Here is an 18,341-nt window from a genome sequence, read left to right as displayed (position 1 = left end):
CTTCTACAGAGATATGGGGGCAGTATGCAACATCTTTATACACTGTACCTGGACAACCACCACTACCAGACCCACCACAGCCATGTCCGGCTACGAGCACCTTCTTTACCACTGAGATGGTAAAGGAGGCCATTGACAGGATGAAGACCAGATGGGCACAGGATCATGAGGGTTTGGTAGCAGAGCACATTATACATGCTGGGGATTTGTTGGCAGAGATGCTTGCACGGCTATTCAACCGTGTCATGTGTGAGGGTTTCCCTGAGTCTTGGAGATTATCTACTATTGTACCTATCTTCAAGACAGGTGACCCCACAGTGCCGGGGAATTACCGTACTATCATGGTAGGACACACATTGGCACGGTTATATGCATCCATCCTCGAGCATAGGCTGAGCAGTTGGGCAGAGATTATGGGCATACGAGCACCTGGGCAGGCTGGTTTCAGAAGGGGTTTCTCCACACTAGATCATGTCTTTACACTCAGAGCTATCATTGAGAAGGGTCGAGCACATGGTAGACGGATATACTGCAGCTTTGTGGATTTTCGCAAAGCCTTTGACACAGTGCCGAGGGCCAGATTGATGCACCGGCTTATGGAATTGGGGGTACCCACAGAGCTGATGTGGGGGATCATGGCATTGTACAGTTAAGTGATGGGTCATGTACGCACATCAGAGGGGATATCCGACATAGTTCACTCCACCATCGGAGTGAAACAGGGATGCCCACTGTCCTCTACTTTATTTGGTATGTATGTTGATGGGGTCTTTGATTATATTGACAGAGGAGGAGATAGAGGTGCTCAGCTTGCAGGGACATGGATCCCTCTTTTATTGTATGCTGACGATATCGTGTTGATATCAGACTCGCCAGAGGGTATGCAAAGACATTTGGACGCATTGCATAGTTTTGCAGAGGATAGTGGATTGTCTGTCAACCTTGGTAAAACCAAGGTCATGGTATTTAATACCACGCCATAGTGGGTTAGGAGATCAGCACCTACTTTCACATATGGACAGGACAGTATGGAGTACACTGATGCATACACATATCTTGGGGTGGTCTTTAGTGGACCGAGGTTCACACTGAAAGTGGCAGCAGACACTAGATTGACTCGTGCCTATGCAGCCCTAGGTGGTTTAGAGAGGATTTGTTCGCAAGTTCAGTTCCAGGAACCTCGAACAAAGCTCTGGCTTTTCGATACTTTGGTCGCTTCAGTTATGCACTACGCGGTTCAGGTTTGGGGACCGTCTATTGACAGTGCTGGATGGACTAATATGGAGAGACCCTTGATATCTATGATTTCTAGGCTGATTAGAGCCAAGGCCTCGGTCCCACATGACATCATACGAGCGGAGCTGGCTGCCCCACCTATGGAGGTTGAGGCACTCACCAGATCAGTATCATTTGTACACAGCTTATGGGACACCACCAGGGACAGGTATGTCAGGCTTGCTCTCGAGTCATCCAGACAGCTGGCATTACAGGGAGATACATCATGTTGGTATGCATAGATGAGCTCATGGTTTCAGAGGCATGGTTTCAGCATGGACAAGCTGCCCCCTTTCCAGTATTCTCTTGATGCACCATCCTTGGCTCTTACACGGATGGAGACTACTAGACTCATTCGGCAGGATCTTATCCAGCTTGATAGCAAGAGGACATGGATAGAACCATCACGGGAGTTGGGTACGAAGAGGGTTTTCTATAGAGAACATCTTCTTCAACTCACGACAGACGGATTTGTCACACGGCCCAGTTACATGGACACACATCTATCTCATAGGTTACGATGTGCTATTGGCCAGATTCGCACATCTTCACACCAGCTTGGGATTGAGACAAGTAGATTCAGAGGCATACCAGCAGACAGTAGGATATGTCAGTTATGCCATGCAGAGCCAGAGACAGAGTTTCACTACATATGTCGCTGCACAGTCTACTATGAGATACGGGGACGCTTTCATTGTCTATTCAGAGATGGTTTTGACTCGTTAGACAGAGTCATGAGATATCAGGATCAAAGATGTCTCGGATTATTCCTACTTGAGATTCAGAGACATAGAGACGCTCTATTGAATGGGCAAAGACAGAGACAGTCCCAGAGACGCATCTCAGATTTCTTCAGTCTGAGTACCACAGAGTCAGAGGGGACACCACCACCAGCGAGCTCTGTTCCCACCCATACACACATCAGCGGTACTCTCATTGATCGAGCTTATAGAGTTAGGGAGATCGAGACGACCGCGACTGAGGAGGGGAGCCACGCAGCACCGGCGGAGATTGCGGCAGAGGATCCACAGGATTCTAGCACGACACCCAGAATGTCGATCGGGATAAGCTTCATGCTATTGCTATATTGTATCATGGTGACACTTATCCCCACTTTGTACCTTTATGGCATGATACCATTGCTCAGCCTTCCAGCCACCCATAGGAGTCGGTAGCACTCCTATCAGTTCTTTGTTTGTAGTTTTCTTGTTTGTACCCAGACTTGGTACTAGATTCATCATTGTAATCAGTTGGTCTCATAGGTCATTTTGGCCTCTTGTAGACGTTAATATATCATTTCATTTCATTTATTTCTCTCTCTCTCTCTCTCTCTCTCTCTCTCTCTCTCTCTCTCTCTCTCTCTCTCTCTCTCTCTCTCTCTCTCTCTCTCTCTCTCTCTCTCTCTCTCTCTGTGTTAATATATACATATATATGTGTGTGTGTGTGTGTGTGTGATCAACAAGTATTCTTGTGCAATGTTGATACTACTAGAATATGGTAATGCGGCCAAGAGAACATGGAGGTGTAAAAGAGATTTCTATCATCATTTCCCATGTTGTTCCCCTCAACATTTACACAAATGACAAGAGGTAAAGATCTCTTTCCTGCATAAAGCTTTACAGTGATTTACATAAGGGAACCTAGTTCAATCCTCTAAATCATAATTGTATATAGCTCAATAAACAATTACATGCATCTCCGTTCCTCTCTTTTTTTGCAAGAAAAAGATCCTTCCATTAGTTAAGAAACCTGCCCAATGGGCTACAACCTGCACCTGAGAGAGAGGGCTACATCAAAATGTGGGGAGACTCTCCCAATGAAAAGGTAAAATATGTACAATGATGGCTAAATCAAGACACTCGTGGACTGTATTTCCATCTAGGCATGCCGTGAACCATGGTGAAGAAGGGCTCTGGTTGCCAAAGTCGCAAGAAAGCCTTGTGCCGCTCCTGCATGTGGTCGGAGCTGCCTTGAAGGCTCTCAATTGGCCCTGAGTGTATGGATCAGCTCCACTGATTTTACGTACAGTCTCCGCTGGTGGGACAGGTCGAGCCTCGAAGATGCGGAAGCATCGGGCTCGCCAAACGAACCACAGTGTTAGGCTGTAGATGAGCTTCCAACAACACCCTCTATCTCTGCTCCACTCCTGATGTACAATCTTTGTGAAGGGCTGGAGTGTAGGCAGGCCCTCCTGTATCACAATCAGCCTGCTGACTAAAGCCATCTCAAAGCAACGTGCTGGGTCCGTGAGAGTGGACCAAGCTGCAAGACCCCAAGTGAACTGGCTAGTTGTAGAAAGTGCAGGCAGCAGCCAAAGAATCCGAAGCCTAACCTACTCTGCCATGGAGCAGTCCCGCAGACAGTGGCACTGGGTCTCAAGTGGATAGTTACAGGCGGTGCATACCGCATAGAGGCCACTGTGCACAAACAACTCCCAACTGCAGTAGCTTGATGGGCAACTAGCCACTAGACCATGGTGACTCTCCTTGGCTATTTGCTGTCCCTCAAGCCTCTCCAACTCGGTCGTGAAACCCTCCTCCTGCCAATGAGCCACTGCAACAGGACAAGCCTCTATCTGCGCTCTCAGTATGTGGAGTCCCACCTGGCACGCTGTGTACTGGAAGAAGGGAGTCCCCAGATGATTTGCTAAAGTAGAAGGATCCCACTCCCCCGGGTCCCACTACACTTGCGACAAAGGGCGGCTTTCCCAAGCCCATAACCGCAAGCTCCTCGTGCGCTGTTAACTACAGCCAATTCTCAAAAATGCGGGTTGGACCCTCTCCTATGGAACCCCAAGAGATGAGGTCGTGTGACCTCACTGTGTACTAACCATAGGGTTCTATGTAAGTGGCTGTCTCAAGCGCTCCTCAATGCATGTGGGTTGGTGCTGCTCAAGGTCACTCCACAGCTGCTCCCAAGACCGAAGTAGCCTAAAAGAAAAATGGTCCTCCCATCTCATGCTTAGGCCCACTCCGCGCAACTCTATGAAAATCCAGTGAGTGGAAGGGCTTCAAGGGCCGCTTGGGCACAAATCCGTTGAAGCAGCAGCTTCTTCCAGGGCTCCCCCCATAGAAGGAGACCTCTGGCAATGAGCTTCCCAAGGAGGGCTCCACTGCTATTCCAGGTCGATGATCCCCAACCCGCCCTGATGTTGGAATTAGGGTTGCAGAGAAACACACACAGCTTGGAGAAGACGAAGGAAGCTCAAGGCACACAATAGAGAGTGTGTTACTTAGTGTGCTGTGGAAAGATAGATAGCCCTAGAGTACTGGGCGTATATACAATGCACGGGGGAAAAAACCTCCTCAAGAGGGAAAAAATGCACCGGCGGTCCTAGTGTGTTCACACACATCACTACCACATGTATATGGTAACAAATCCCTCCTGGAGTGATGGGGTGAACGAGAGCTGGCACATGAGTAAAGGAAGTGCCATGCCCTGAGGACATGATCCGTCCACAAAGGGGAGCAAGCCCAAAGCTTTGCGGAAAGCTTCGAGCTTCTCACAAGACAATGCCTTTGTGAAAAGATCCGCAAGGTTGTCCTATGTTGGCACATAAGCCAAGCTGATCTCTCCTGCTGAGAGCCTCTCCGTGACATAGAGGTAATGCACCTCAATGTGCTTTGTGCGAGCATGAAAAACTGGGTTCCTTGCAAATGCCAATGCGCTCTGACAGTCAGTGTAGATAGTGTTGGCAGTGTCCTGTCGAACACCCAAATCAGCCATAAGGCGTCTAAGCCACACACACTCAGCCGTAGCTGTGAAGACTGCCATGTACTTAGCCTCACAACTAGAAGTGGCCACAGTAGGTTGCTTCTTACTCAACCATGATATACATGAACTGCCAAGCATGAAACAAAAACTGCTAGTGGACACTCTCGTGTCAAAACAACCAGCCAAATCTGAGTCTGAAAAAGCATGTAAGTCTGGCGGCAATGATCTCCCCTTGGAATAAAACAAGCCAAGATGTAAAGTGCCGCTAAGGTAGCGGAAAATCCTCTTGACAACCTGCCAATGCTTAGACCCTGGGCTATGCAATGTGCATAAATCTGCTCACCTGTGAGATTGCAAACTGAATATCTGGCCTTGTGTTGCATACATAAATGAGACATCCAACAGAAGTTTGGTAAAGAGTGACATCAGCAGGATCACCAGCGTCATGAAGCCTCAATTTCAAATCTGTTTCCATGGGAGTGGCAATAGGTTTGCAATCCTCAAGTCCAAACTTACATAGCAATGTCTCTATGTAACTTTTCTGACACAAGGCAATACCACCATCACACTGCTTAAACTGTATACCCAAGTAATGATGCAACCATCCCAAATCTTTCATCTTGAAAGTAGCATTCAAATCAGCCTTAAATTCAGTAATATGTCTCTCATTTGGTCCAGTAATCAGCAAATCATCTACGTAAAGAACCACAATGAGAAGTACATCACCCTCACGCTTTACATACAATGTGCTTTCTGTTGGACTGTCACGAAAGCCTTGTTTGACCAAATGAGTGTCAGCTTTCTCATACCAAGCATGACGAGATTGCTTCAACCCATACAAAGCCTTCTTACATCTGCACACTTTGTCCTCTTGTCCTTTCTTGACAAAACCGCGAGGCTACGTTACATAAATTTCCTCAAATATGTCACCATTCAAGAAAGCAGTAACAATGTCTGATTGATGTACATCCCAACCAAAATGAGCTGCCAATGCACATAGAAAACGCACAGTAGTCATACGACAAGTGGGAGCAAAAGTCTCTTCATAATCTATGCCTTTATGCTATGCATAACCCTTTGCAACAAGTCGAGCCTTATGGCGATCGATCTCACCATCCGGTTTGCGTTTCAACCTGTAAACCCACTTTGTACCAATGGCCTTTTTGCCAGGAGGCAAATCACATAAAGTCCATGTGTCATTTTCTATAAGTGCATCATATTCTGATTGCATGACAGCCATCCAATTTTTTGAATTTTGTGCTTCATCAAAAGACAGAGGTTCCTCAACATCATGTAAGCTAGACAAAGCGAAAGCATAACAATCTAATGCATAAGATGCATGGCGAGAGCCTGAACGAGTACGACTAGACAAAGGTGCATCCAATTTACTGTCATGCAAAGTGTGCACCAACCATTTTGGCATACCTCTAGCTTGCTCATTTTCAGCCCTTTCCTCATCAAGTACATCATGTACATCTGCATCAGTAATAGGCTGATCTATAACATTTTCGGAAACCCCCATAGGCTGTACATTTGCCTCGTTGGAATTTACATTCGAACTTCCACCACTGAAAAGAGGCAACAAAGTGTCATAAATGTCCTGTGAGCTTACATTACTGTCTCTAGTACATGATAGCAAGGGCTGAACAGAATCTTCCACAAACACTACATCCCGTGAAACCAGAATACGCTTTGTTTGTGGATGATACAACCTGTAACCTTTGCTTTCAGCACTATAACCAACAAAAATACATTTGACAGCCTTATCATCCAATTTTCTGCGCTGTGTTTGTAGCACCAGCATATGCCAAACAGCCAAAAACACGCATTTGCTCAATAGAAGGCTTTCTATCACGCCATGCTTCATATGAAGTAATAGACTGCAAAGCTTTCGTAGGACACCTGTTTAGTACATAAGTGGTACGCATGATGGCCTCAAGCCAAAAAGAATGCGGCAAAGCTTGACTTTTGACCATGCATCGTGCCATTTCCGTAAGTGACCTGTTTTTCTTCTCAGCAACACCATTTTGCTGAGGTGTATAAGGCACTGTACATTGGTGTTTTATCCCACAACTAGCCAAAAATGCATTAAATTCATGAGACATATACTCCCTACCTCGATCGAAACGGAGGGTGCCCATAGTACATTTCGACACATTTTCAACCATAGCCAAAAATTGTTTGAAGCACATAAAAACTTCGGACTTCGCTTTAAGCGGAAATACCCATGCATGCCTGGAATAATCATCAATGAAAGTCACGAAGTAAAGATAATTTCCCAAGGACGGAGTTTGTATGGGCCCACAAACATCACTATGCACAAGCTGCAACTTGCATGTAGCCCTAACTGAACCATCCTCTGGAAACTTCGAACGCTACATCTTACCCAAAATACAGTCTGCACAAACATGTTTGACAAGTGCTTCAAGAGGTGACAAAGAAGCAACCATATCAGATTTCTACAAACGCAGCAAATTGACAAAATTCAGATGACCAAAACGTGCATGCCAAAGTTTTGCATATGAAGAAGCCCTTGAATCTGCAACTGCATTTGCAAAATTTTGTCCACACTTGTCATACAAGGTGAGTTTATACAGCCCACGGCACAAAAGCCCAGATGCAACAATTTCATCACCAAAACTGAGATCATGAACTGTACATCTATCATCCATAAATTTGACTACAAGTCCAAGTCTAGCAAGTGCAGATACAGACAAAAGATTCTTCTTGATCCCAGGTACATAAAGTGCATCAACAAGTGTGAAAGAACTGCCATTTGCAGCAGTAAGCACAATCTTTCCAACTCCCTGAACCGGATAAGAGACATTGTTGGCACAAGTGACTGAATTCCCATGAGGGACAGACTCGAGAGAGGTGAACAACTCACGATGTGAGGTAATGACAAATGTGCTTTGTAGCGCCACTCTCGAAATACGACAAATGTGGATCTGCAGCAACTGACAAGCATGCATCATAGACAACAGGATTGTAAGTGCACTCTGCACTAAAAGCCCATTCTGCATCGACATCAGCATCACAGTCTCCTTTCACAGAAGACTCAACAATGGCTACATTTGTAGTGGAACCAGCATTTGCAGTGAAACCACCCTCTTTCTTCTTAGCCTCTTTGGCCTTCAACTTAGGACACTGCTTGATCAAGTGATCATTAGCTTTACAATAATGGCAACGCATCTTCTTTCTGCCCTTATCACCAAAATTTCCAAACGAATTGCTGCCAGCAGAAGCACTAGGAACAGAAATTTTGCCACTCGCAGCAGAACCATAAGAAGTGGCTGCATTGCTGTTACCACCCTTTCTTTGAGAAGCAATAAAAGCATGTTCAATTGCACGCTGCCTAGTCCTGTTTTTTCTGGAAAGTGACTCTTGCAACAGCAATGTGCATAATGCATCAAACTTGACAACTTCAGGATTTTCTTGGGTCATCAGTCTCCAAGTACTAGCAAAAGTTTGGTATGAATCTGGTAGGCAATCAAGAACAACCTGTACAAGAGAACTGTCTGAAATGACTTCACCTGCAAAAATAAGCTCCTCATTGATATCCTTGACACCAGCAAGGAAAGTGTCCATATCATCTTCCTCATGCATAATCTTCAACTTCAACTCTTTACGCAGCAAAGTAATTTTAGCCTCATTGCGACTTGCATAAAGACCAACCAAAATATCCCAAGCCTGTTTTGCAGATTTTGCTGAACGAATGTGAGGAACAATGGTGCGCTTCACAGATAACGCAATCAATGCATAAGCCTGCGCACCCTTTCCCAACGAGATTGTTCTGTCGTAGGCAAAACAACTCTAATAGCAGCAATCCTTGCAGCAAGACCTGCAACATCCTCAACATCGCCTGCACCCTCACAACCAGGACGTACATCAATGCCCTGCACAATATTCCAGACTCCCTTTGACACAAGAACATGTTGCATCATGTAAGCCCACATAGGGTAATTATCCCTATCCAACCTGTCCTCAACAGCAAACATCTTGAACACATCTGTGTTGTTGTCAACCATGGTAAATGTTGCACCTGATGTGAAAACTGCCCGAAAAGAGGAGAAACGAAGCGGGAACAACACGTACTATATAGCACAAACTGTACAAGATATAAGGCACCTGTTATGCAGAAAACGGCACTGACAGAAACACTGCACAAAATGACGAAATAGCCTGAGCAGCACTGCCTGTAGTGGAAACGGAGGCCGAAATGAGCCCAAATCAGAAATCTGAGCAGACTATGCTCTACGAGCTCCCCCAAAATATTTGTCGACCTGCGAAAAAGCTAGCCAAAGCTTATTGAAATCGGAGAAAGTGAGCAGGCGTGTGCTAGAGCAACTGGCGACTAAGCCCGGGAGGACGCAACCTGCTCTGATACCAATCGTTGGAATTAGTATTGCAGAGAAACGCACACAACTTGAAGAAGACGAAGGAAGCTCAAGGCACACAATAGAGAGTGTATTACTTAGTGTGCTGTGGAAAGATAGATAGCCCTAGAGTGATGGGCATATATACAATGCACAGGGGAAAAAACCTCCTAAAGAGGGGGAAAATGCCCCGACGGTCCTAGTGTGTTCACACACATCACTACCACATGTATATGGTAACATCTGAGAGGCAGGTAGAGTAATGACCTACAAGGAAATTTGCGCCTCAGCAAACTATGTGTCTCGCCCTGACTGACCACAGAAAGTCCCTGAATAGCCTCTCCAGCCAACTGATCCAAGAGCTCGAAAAAAGCCAGCAAGGCATAATGTACCACATAGTAGCCAGAAGCACTTGGTTGGCCACAAGAACCCTGCCAGCAAGAAAAAGCAATGCCGAACTCCAATGGAGCAATTTCCTCTTGATGGAAACGAGGAGAGGAGTCAGCTGCTCTCGTGACAAATTCAAACCAGCCTGACAGCCCAAGTATCGAACTGGTGCTCCTGGAGGGATCCACCTAAAAGCCCTCTCTAGGCGACCAATCGGGCATGGGAGCACTACTAACCCAGAAAGCCATTGTCTTTTGCCAGTTAATAATGCTCTTGCGCACAACAGAACATCTGAAGAGACTGCTCACACCTATGCAAGTTGGGCTCCCGGCCCGCCCCTTTTGAAACAAGCCTGAGTCATCAGCAAACTCAACTGGGAGTTGGTTGGTGCAGAATGCTCACTTTGCTGCATGTACTGCTTGTGACCATACACTTGAGACACAGCACCATTGGCAGTGGGACTGCCCCAAGGCATTGCAGGTTTGGCTTCAGATTCTATAATTGATGCCTACACTTTCAACAGCTAGCCAATATACTTGGGGTGCTGCAGCTTGGTCCACCCTCACATGCCCCCGTTCGAGTTGGCTTCCATTAGCAGCATGATTGTGATTTAGGAGGGCTAGCCTAGTCACCAAAGTCGCAAGAAGGCCTTGTGACGCTCCCGCATGCAGTCGGAGCTGCCCTGAAGCCTCTCAAACTGTCCCCTGGTGTATGAATCAGCTCCAGCCAAATGTCTCATACAATCTCCGCCAGTGGGCTGAGCCAAGCCGAGGCGAAAGCATCGGGCTCTCCAGATGAACCAAAGTGTCACGCTGCAGATGAGCTCCCAACAACTCTCTCTATCTTTGCTCTACTCTTGGGCAGTAGATGGCACTACTGCCCCCTCCCATTTCTTGATTTAGCGCTCATTATACATATCTTGTGTTTACATTGGAAGAGTCTCCCCACATTTTGATGTAGCACTCTCCAATAGGGGCAGTTTGTAGCCCATTGGGCAGGTTTTTAAACTAATGGACGATCTTGGTTGACTAACTCCCTATCTCTGTCTATTTCATTGATGCTGTCTCTCACCTAGATATATTAGAATTTGCTTGTTATAACCCATGCCCTCTCTAGCATGCTGCTGTGTGGCTCTATGCTGGGTCTGGCAGGGCTGAGAGGTCACTCCCTCTGACCAAGTGTTTATATAGTCCTATAAATCCTTTGGACAATCTTTAATAAGATCAACATATTACATCTCAAGTGACAAGCGCTAGTTTGGCCAGACTTTGAACCAATCCCTACCGCTCAAAAGAAAGTTAAAATACACTCCATGAAGAGAACGATAGCCACCTTAATGGAGGGGACAAATGACTTAGTGGATGGAACTACCAAAGGGGGTGCCAAACAAGGTACAAACTGCTCAAGAACTGGAGGTACCCTGGACTCTGGCAGGAAAATCAATCATAGATATGCCTCTCTTTTGACATGTAATACCATCGATACAGCCTTCTGAAAACGCGCGGCACTTACGGCCCAATCCTTGATGAAGCCCCCAGAAAGAAAGCATCCAATCACGCCATCAATAATGGCTTTCTGAGAAAAGTGCTTATTGGGTCCCAAACTGCATCCGTCAGCACATTTGAGGAACGAAAAGTAGACACCAAGACCTGGAATCAAGGAGTTCTCCATTGACCCAAATACGAAGGAGAGGGAAGGTGTGTGCTATGAAATCAAAAGGTTGTATGGTTGAAAAGAGCGAGTGTGATTAACACAGTGCAATAAGTAAAAGATGGGTGAATGTATAGGGTGAAAGTGCAGACTGTGATGTTGTGAAGATGGATTGGTGCAATAGTAAAAGATGGGTGAATGTATAGGGTGATAGTGAAAAGAGCGAGTGTGATTAGCACAGTGCAATAAGTAAAAGATGGGTGAATGTATTAGGGTGAGAGTGCAGACTGTGATGTTGTGAAGATGGATTGGTGCATAAGTGGAGCAAGGCTGCATGTGAATGGGTGGCTGAGTGAAAAAGGAAAAAGTTTGTGGAGGGAGCAGGGGCAGGTGGTGGATACAGCTGCAACAAAGTAGTAAGCAAGGCTGGCGAGAACTAAAGCAGGGGCAGGCTGAGCAACAGCCGGTGGCAGGTATGTGGCATGCAGGGCTGGCATACCTTCTTGCCACGCTTGCGAGTTACAATGCTGTCAAGGCTCGATCAAGATCTCCAAGGAAATTCTTGCTGAGAGGAATAATCCAAACAAGTCTGACCCACCGGTGGTTACACATAACGTATAATCCTGATGGTCCCCAGGACTAACAGGTCATTGCTGCTAGGTTTGAGTACTCTCTGACTAACTCCAAGAGGGCACCTCTAGGCCCATTCCAAACATGACAGAATAAAACAAATTATGGATTGTGGCATTCTTAGCCTATGGTGCTCAACCTGTGTACTGATGCATGAAAAACACTCAGGTTCTAAGGTTCGGTCATGAGTGCATCGCTGTCAAAAAAGAGTGAGGCAAGGAACTTGCGAGATAGCATGCCACATTTCTACATTGAGCAGTATTTTTTGTACAAGCACATAAGTTGATTGCTGAGGAGCTTACCAAAATAATGCATGCGATGAACAGAAGAGGGGCAGACCACACTGCTGACATGAATATTCCCTGATGATCAAAGTATGGATATTTTGTCAAGAAAGTCCAATTATGTGATAGAAGCACATTCAGTCTCTCGGAAAAGTATACACCAGAAACTGTACCAAAAAGAAGGGGAAAAAAAATCTGTCAGCTATGCTCTAGCTTTCTTTAGGTTACTTTTTTCATTCAAGATATTGATTATTCTGTGCATGAGGAGCTCAATTTAATTGATAAGAGCTTTGATAGAAAGATTACACTCTCGAAGTAGCAACAGTTTGTCTCTAGTCTATAAATCTTCATATGTAAGAGCTTGCATGATTGATACATTGTGTAGTGGTGTTCAATTAACATGGACATGATGCAGATATACATCAAAAAAGGAACAAATATAAAAGCACTTACGCGTGAAGATGAAAAGTCCCATTTGTAAATTGTTGTTTTTCCTCGTAAGAATTGCAAAAAGAATGAGGATCAAATAGATGGTCCCCAGTGATAACAACCATGGCTCCTATTTCATAAACAACCACGAACCATGAGTGTTTCCTTCAGTTTCTAAACATCAACTCTCCAGTCTTGAGGACATCAAAGAGCATTGAAAAAACATAATACTAAACAACCTATATCATCTTGCTAGTCACAGGAAAATAACTTAGAAGATGATAACAAAAAGCTAAAAGCAGTTTCCTGTGAATGCGTTACAAGCTGTACTGCCCAAGAGTATGAATAGAAAGGATGAGAAAGTGAGCGAGCCAGTCCTGACTACTTGAAAAGGAGGCATGGATTCTTAAACCTCCTTTGAAAGCCAAGTCGCACTATAGGACACATCATACCCGTCAGTTCCAGTACAATCCACTTCCGATGCCATATATGACACATGAAAAGGAAGTAGAAGGAGAAGAAAATGTAACAAACTTGGACACCCCAAGTCTCAAATCAAACACGACACACAAGAGACAATAACTTTAAAATACTTCAAACTTGATTCACAGTTCAATTGAGTCGACACAGCCCGGCATAGTTCCGTGCCCAGAGAGATTGGCCCCAAAGACTGGTGCCCCTTTCGGTGTTTCTTTTTGTATTACTGATTGAGCAAAGTACAGTTGCCCTTGGGTCTCCTCTGCTCACCCCTTGGGTCTCCTCTGCTCACCGGCTCGTCGGCACACAAATGAGCCAGAGAGAGCCCTAGGGACTTATTTAAAAGCCCTTGGCCTTGGGGAAAAGCAATACATGAAAAGCTTCTAAACTCAAAATCAATTGGCTCTCAAAAGCAGCCAGCACAAAAGGTGGAATTCTGTACAACCTGCCACATCAGCAGAGGAGTACGTTTTGCAGAAATCCGTATGGCCAGCCACATCAGCAATTCAGCGTGAATTGCGGAAATTCTGTCTAGCCAACCCTTCTCTTCCCCTTTCCTTTTATTCCTAGGTGTCTGTCACAAACTGATGACGTGGCATCACCATGCGGACAAGCCTTGCTTACGTGGATAGCACTGTATGGACAAGCTGACGTGGCCGAATGCCATGTGGCAGACAGTACGGCTCTCCGCTTGCACTGACTTGCTGACATGGCAGAATGTACGAACTTCCACGTTTCACGCTGGCTGCTGACGTGGCCTGGCTGTACGGATTTCCGCAATTGGCATTGGTGCTTTTGACAGCTTTTGAAGACCACTTGCTTTTGGGATTGAATTGCTTTTCAGTTTCACGCTTTTGGGGCTCTGCTTTTAGTACCCCTTGTGATCTTTATAAGTGACCCAAGGGGGCAGAGCACCTGGACGCAGAGTCTGAGAGCAAGCACCCGCGGGAAGTTGTACTTTGCTCACAGATTAATATAAAAGAAATACCGAAAGGGGCGCTAGTCTTTGGGGCCAATCTCTCTTGGCACGGAACTACGCCGGGCTGTGTCAACTCTTCCTCTTAAATTGTGAATTGTTTTTAAGGAATTTCTACTGTCGCAACAAAATCTAGACTTGGGGTGCCCAAGTTTGTTAAAGTGGTATCAGAGCCTGGCCGATTTCTCTTCTACAGGGAAATCAGATCCCTTTTCTCGCGACACCTATGGATTCCAAAAAGAATCAATCGACCTCTTCTGCAACCGTTGAGGCAGGAGGAGGCAATACGGCAAATTCAAGCGACTTAGCAGAACATGAGTACGGGCCACATCAGCCTACACAGTATGAACTTTTGGAGATGCAACGTCGACAACGGGTTGACGAGTGCAAAAAGCAGATGCTTCGGTTTGCTAAAGATCCCCAGTTTGCAAAATTTTTGACTCAGCAGTCCATGGCTGAAGTGCATACTCAGTGGCAGAAAGCCACCGAACCACCAATTAAACCGGCAATCAAGAAACCTCCCACACGAGGATGTTTACTGAAGAAGAACTTCAAGAGGCGGTCCAGACCCAGATCAGTCAACTTTTGGACACGAAGAAGCAATTGAAGAAGCGCAAGAAGGGGACTGACTACCTTGGTTACTTGGGCCGTCAATCTTCTTTTGTATCTGCAAGAAACCCAATTCCTCTTCTTCTGACATTTCTTCTAGATCTTCCTCTTCCGACTCGAGTGAGGAGGACAGCAAGGGCAAGAAGCGAATCAAAATACAAAGCTTTGGAAAGAACAAGAAAAAGGCAAAGAAGATCTAATTCCGACCAATTTCTAATAGTTCTACGGAGGAGTCATCCTCTGAGAGTTCGGACTCCAACAATCACATGTTTTATGCAAAGAAGCACTTTTACAGAGCCAACCAATACGATTTCCTCGAAGATAAGAGCAAGAAGACAAAGGAATTTAAAGAGGGTGGACAATCAATAAAATTTGAATCCTTTTCTCGATTTTGAGATGCTCCCAGGGCTTTGGCCTTCATTCAGCAGTTTGACATAGACTTCTCTGGAGGGCTGCATCGTTTTTAAAAGGAAATGCTCGAACATGGTGGTCCACTCTTCTTCAGCCCCAATCAAGTGGTTGAAGTTAAAACGGCTCTTTATTTCTTCTTGGTTGACTCAAGAGAACGAACGAGATATAAGAACCGCTTAGAATCATCTTCGGACGACCAAGGGTGATTCTTTCGATGCATATTGCGAGAGGTTTTGGGATTCTTTTTGTCACGTGACACATCCAACCCTGTGTGTCCGTGGACAAGCTACAGCATGACCAAGGTTCAGTCAGTTAAGTCAGTCTAGAATAGAAAGTGATCTGGCACTTTTGTGAGTCTGTTCGTAGACCGTGCATGACCAGTCACTTAGATTAGATGCATATCCTCCAGTTGCACACAACATGATCATCAACATTCCCATCAGAATCCATCAGGGGAATTTTTCAATGCATTAAACCTATTTTTCCTATTTTTGACATTTTTCACTTATTATTTTTAGTGACTTTTGTTGGGAACTAGGTAGGGCAATTTTGCTAAGATAATATATAAGCAAATCAGAGCTAGCACTTTCTGGTAGAAGAGGCAGTAGGAGCACCTTGCTCAACAGGCAACTTCTCAGCAAGACCAACCCCCGCGACAACTATGGCGTTTTCTCTCACCAGAAGACCTGGCGTTTTTGCACCAGATCAGCCAGCATTTTTGCACTTGGAGATTCCCGACGATAGTAGACAGCAGATCAGCCCCAGCGTTAGCAGATTTCCCCGAAATAGCAGATCAGCCCTAGTGCTTTTGGTTTGCAGATCAACCGCAACGTTTTTGCAAACCTTCGCGACAAGAACATCAGCGTTTTCAGTTTTCAGCATTAAGTAACCGCAGTAGAACCCCCAAACCTCGCAGATCTCACCTTCTCGCAGCAGATCCTCGCCGCACGGTCAGATTCCACAAGGTTTACAGATTCAACCCGGAAAACGCAGATTTCAGCATCTGCGTTTTCAGCGCGTCGTCCTCGCATCGTCGCCATCGACATCGTCACCGACATAGAGTTAGAATTCAGCAGATAAATATTTTCAAATTTCAGCCCTTAGCATTTTCAGATTTCAGCCCGTCTGGTGGTCGTCTTCATCGTCGTCGACATCGTCGGCAAGTCCAAGCATTGTAGAGATTTGTGCAATCATAAGTAGACCGCTCTCGCCATAGAGAGTGGGGCCTTCGGAGGAGGGTTTTGACAACATTGTGGTGTCGTATTCTCTTCTCTCTCTATCTCTCAGTCTCATGTACCTTCACGCACACTGTCCATTCACTTTGTTTGTGTCCATTGCACTCTCTCATTAAAGAACGGAAGGCTCTCCCTTCCATAAGAACAGTTCGGAGCACTCATCTTGAGCAAAGTTCCACATTCACTTCCGCTGCACCTTACATTGGTATCAGAGCTTTGGCAGTGTTCTAAATCACTCAAGGAAAGAACCAAAAGAACCACATAATTTTTTTGCTTGTTGCGGTCGCACGTAACCCAAGTCCTCTTGGGCGTGTCGATTCCTATTCGTGTTTTTGAAGAGTGACAGGAAACCCAAGAAAGAAGGGCTTGTCCACCCTCCCCTTGTGCTTCTTTTCACTTATTAAGAGCGGACCGTGCACTTAGCAGCCGGCCAATCGACGTGAGGTGGGAAAAAGCAACCTTGGTGTGAGCGCAAGGCCGCTAAGGGGTGCGCCCACGGAAAAGAGAAGAACTCGGGTGAAGAGAAAATCCTTCTCTAGCACAGATTGCAAGCGAAAGAAGAGCCGCAAGAACCTCAAGAACTCAAGAACCCAAGAACCTCAAGACCCGCAAGAACCTCAAGAACTCACCAAGACCCTCAAGAACCCAAGGTTCTTGTGAACTTAAGAACCCAAGCCCACAAGAACCCACGACTTCAGTGGATGGTCATCACTCGAAGCGGAATGGATACTTCGCTTGAAGGTGATGAGCATGAGAGAGGCGAAGAAGAATTTTCCCCACCAGGAGGTTTTTCCGACCTTCCCCCTTCCCCATCTATGACAAGGATTGCACTAACTCCTATGGAGGCTTTCCACAAGAGGATGATGGACGGGGAGTTAAAACGCAAAGCAAGAAAAGGAGAAAGAAGGGCAGCCATAGATCGTGACTACGAAGAAAGAAGGACAGCCATAGATCGTGAATACGACGCAAGAATGGAAGCCATAGAGCGTGAGCACGCGTGCAAGAACAAAGAAAGACAAGCAAGATTTGATCGCGAGACCAGAGCAAGAATGCAAAAGATGTTGCGACTCTTTTCTCAAGTGCAGACACACTTTGCACAGAATCGGGAAAAGGAGACTCTCTCAGTCTCTACTTCTCTAAAGCATGACACACAAGATTTGCATGATGATGAGCATGATGATTTGAATGATAAGGATAAGCATGAAGAATTGTATGACAATGACAAGCATGATGATTTGTATAATCAAGACGTGATTGTTCACAAGGATGATGGTTTAGTTGATGCTTTTTCTAGCGAAGCTAACCTCGTTGCAGATTCGATCAATCACGAACCGATCTTGGCTTTCAAGTCAAGGTCCACAGAACCCCCACAGGAAGATTCGATCAATCACAAAGAACCGATCTTGGCTCTCGAGCCTAGGTCCAAAGAACCCCCACAGGAAGTACTATGTGTTCGGATGATTAGTCAGCACGCATTGTTCAAGTGTTTCATTTGTGATCGTTTCCTATATTTTAGTCATTATCTTTATGTGATCCCTTTCCAAAGGCATGACATATTGTTCGATGAGCACGAATGTATGCGGATTTCTCATGAAATGATGAAAAGTAACCATTCAAGAAAGGAAGTCACATTCCATGTCTCTTCCTTGGCATGACACACTTTCCGAAAGAGCACAAGAAGGATTGAGCATCAAGCATAGGCATTTCCATTGTGTTTTGCCACAGTTGACTGATTTAGATCAGAACATCAATATTCAATCTCATTGTTTGCATGTGTTTGATGAACAGTTTGGCACTCTGTCTCTATGTTCATCTACATTGCATGCATAGTTTTTTTGAAGGAATAGTATTTTTCCAGTCACTTTACATGGAATGGGTATGTTCATGT

The 18,341-nt window shown here is 45.5% G+C and overlaps 1 protein-coding gene across 6 annotated transcripts in view; it reads right to left on the bottom strand.

Moving 5' to 3' along the window:
- The window catches only part of LOC147431692 (uncharacterized), an 85,551-nt gene that overhangs the window by 29,955 nt on the left and 37,255 nt on the right, over window positions 1-18,341 (bottom strand). For 3 of the 6 annotated variants that reach the window (XM_086494202.1, XM_086494203.1, XM_086494204.1), the window contains exons 2-3: window positions 12,770-12,875; window positions 12,335-12,394 (exon numbers count right to left, since the gene is read on the bottom strand). In XM_086494202.1, coding sequence (XP_086350328.1) covers window positions 12,335-12,394; window positions 12,770-12,875 — 166 coding nt within the window. Of the gene's footprint in view, window positions 1-12,334; window positions 12,484-12,769; window positions 12,876-18,341 lie in introns of all 6 variants that reach the window. The other 3 variants (XM_086494199.1, XM_086494200.1, XM_086494201.1) reach the window with 1 other exon arrangement.

Source organism: Adiantum capillus-veneris, chromosome 21 (assembly GCF_014529385.1).
Source record: "Adiantum capillus-veneris isolate H3 chromosome 21, ASM1452938v2, whole genome shotgun sequence".
Lineage (NCBI taxonomy): Eukaryota > Viridiplantae > Streptophyta > Polypodiopsida > Polypodiales > Pteridaceae > Adiantum > Adiantum capillus-veneris.
Note: the sequence above shows the minus strand (reverse complement) of the source record. Positions and strands in the feature narration are given on the sequence as shown.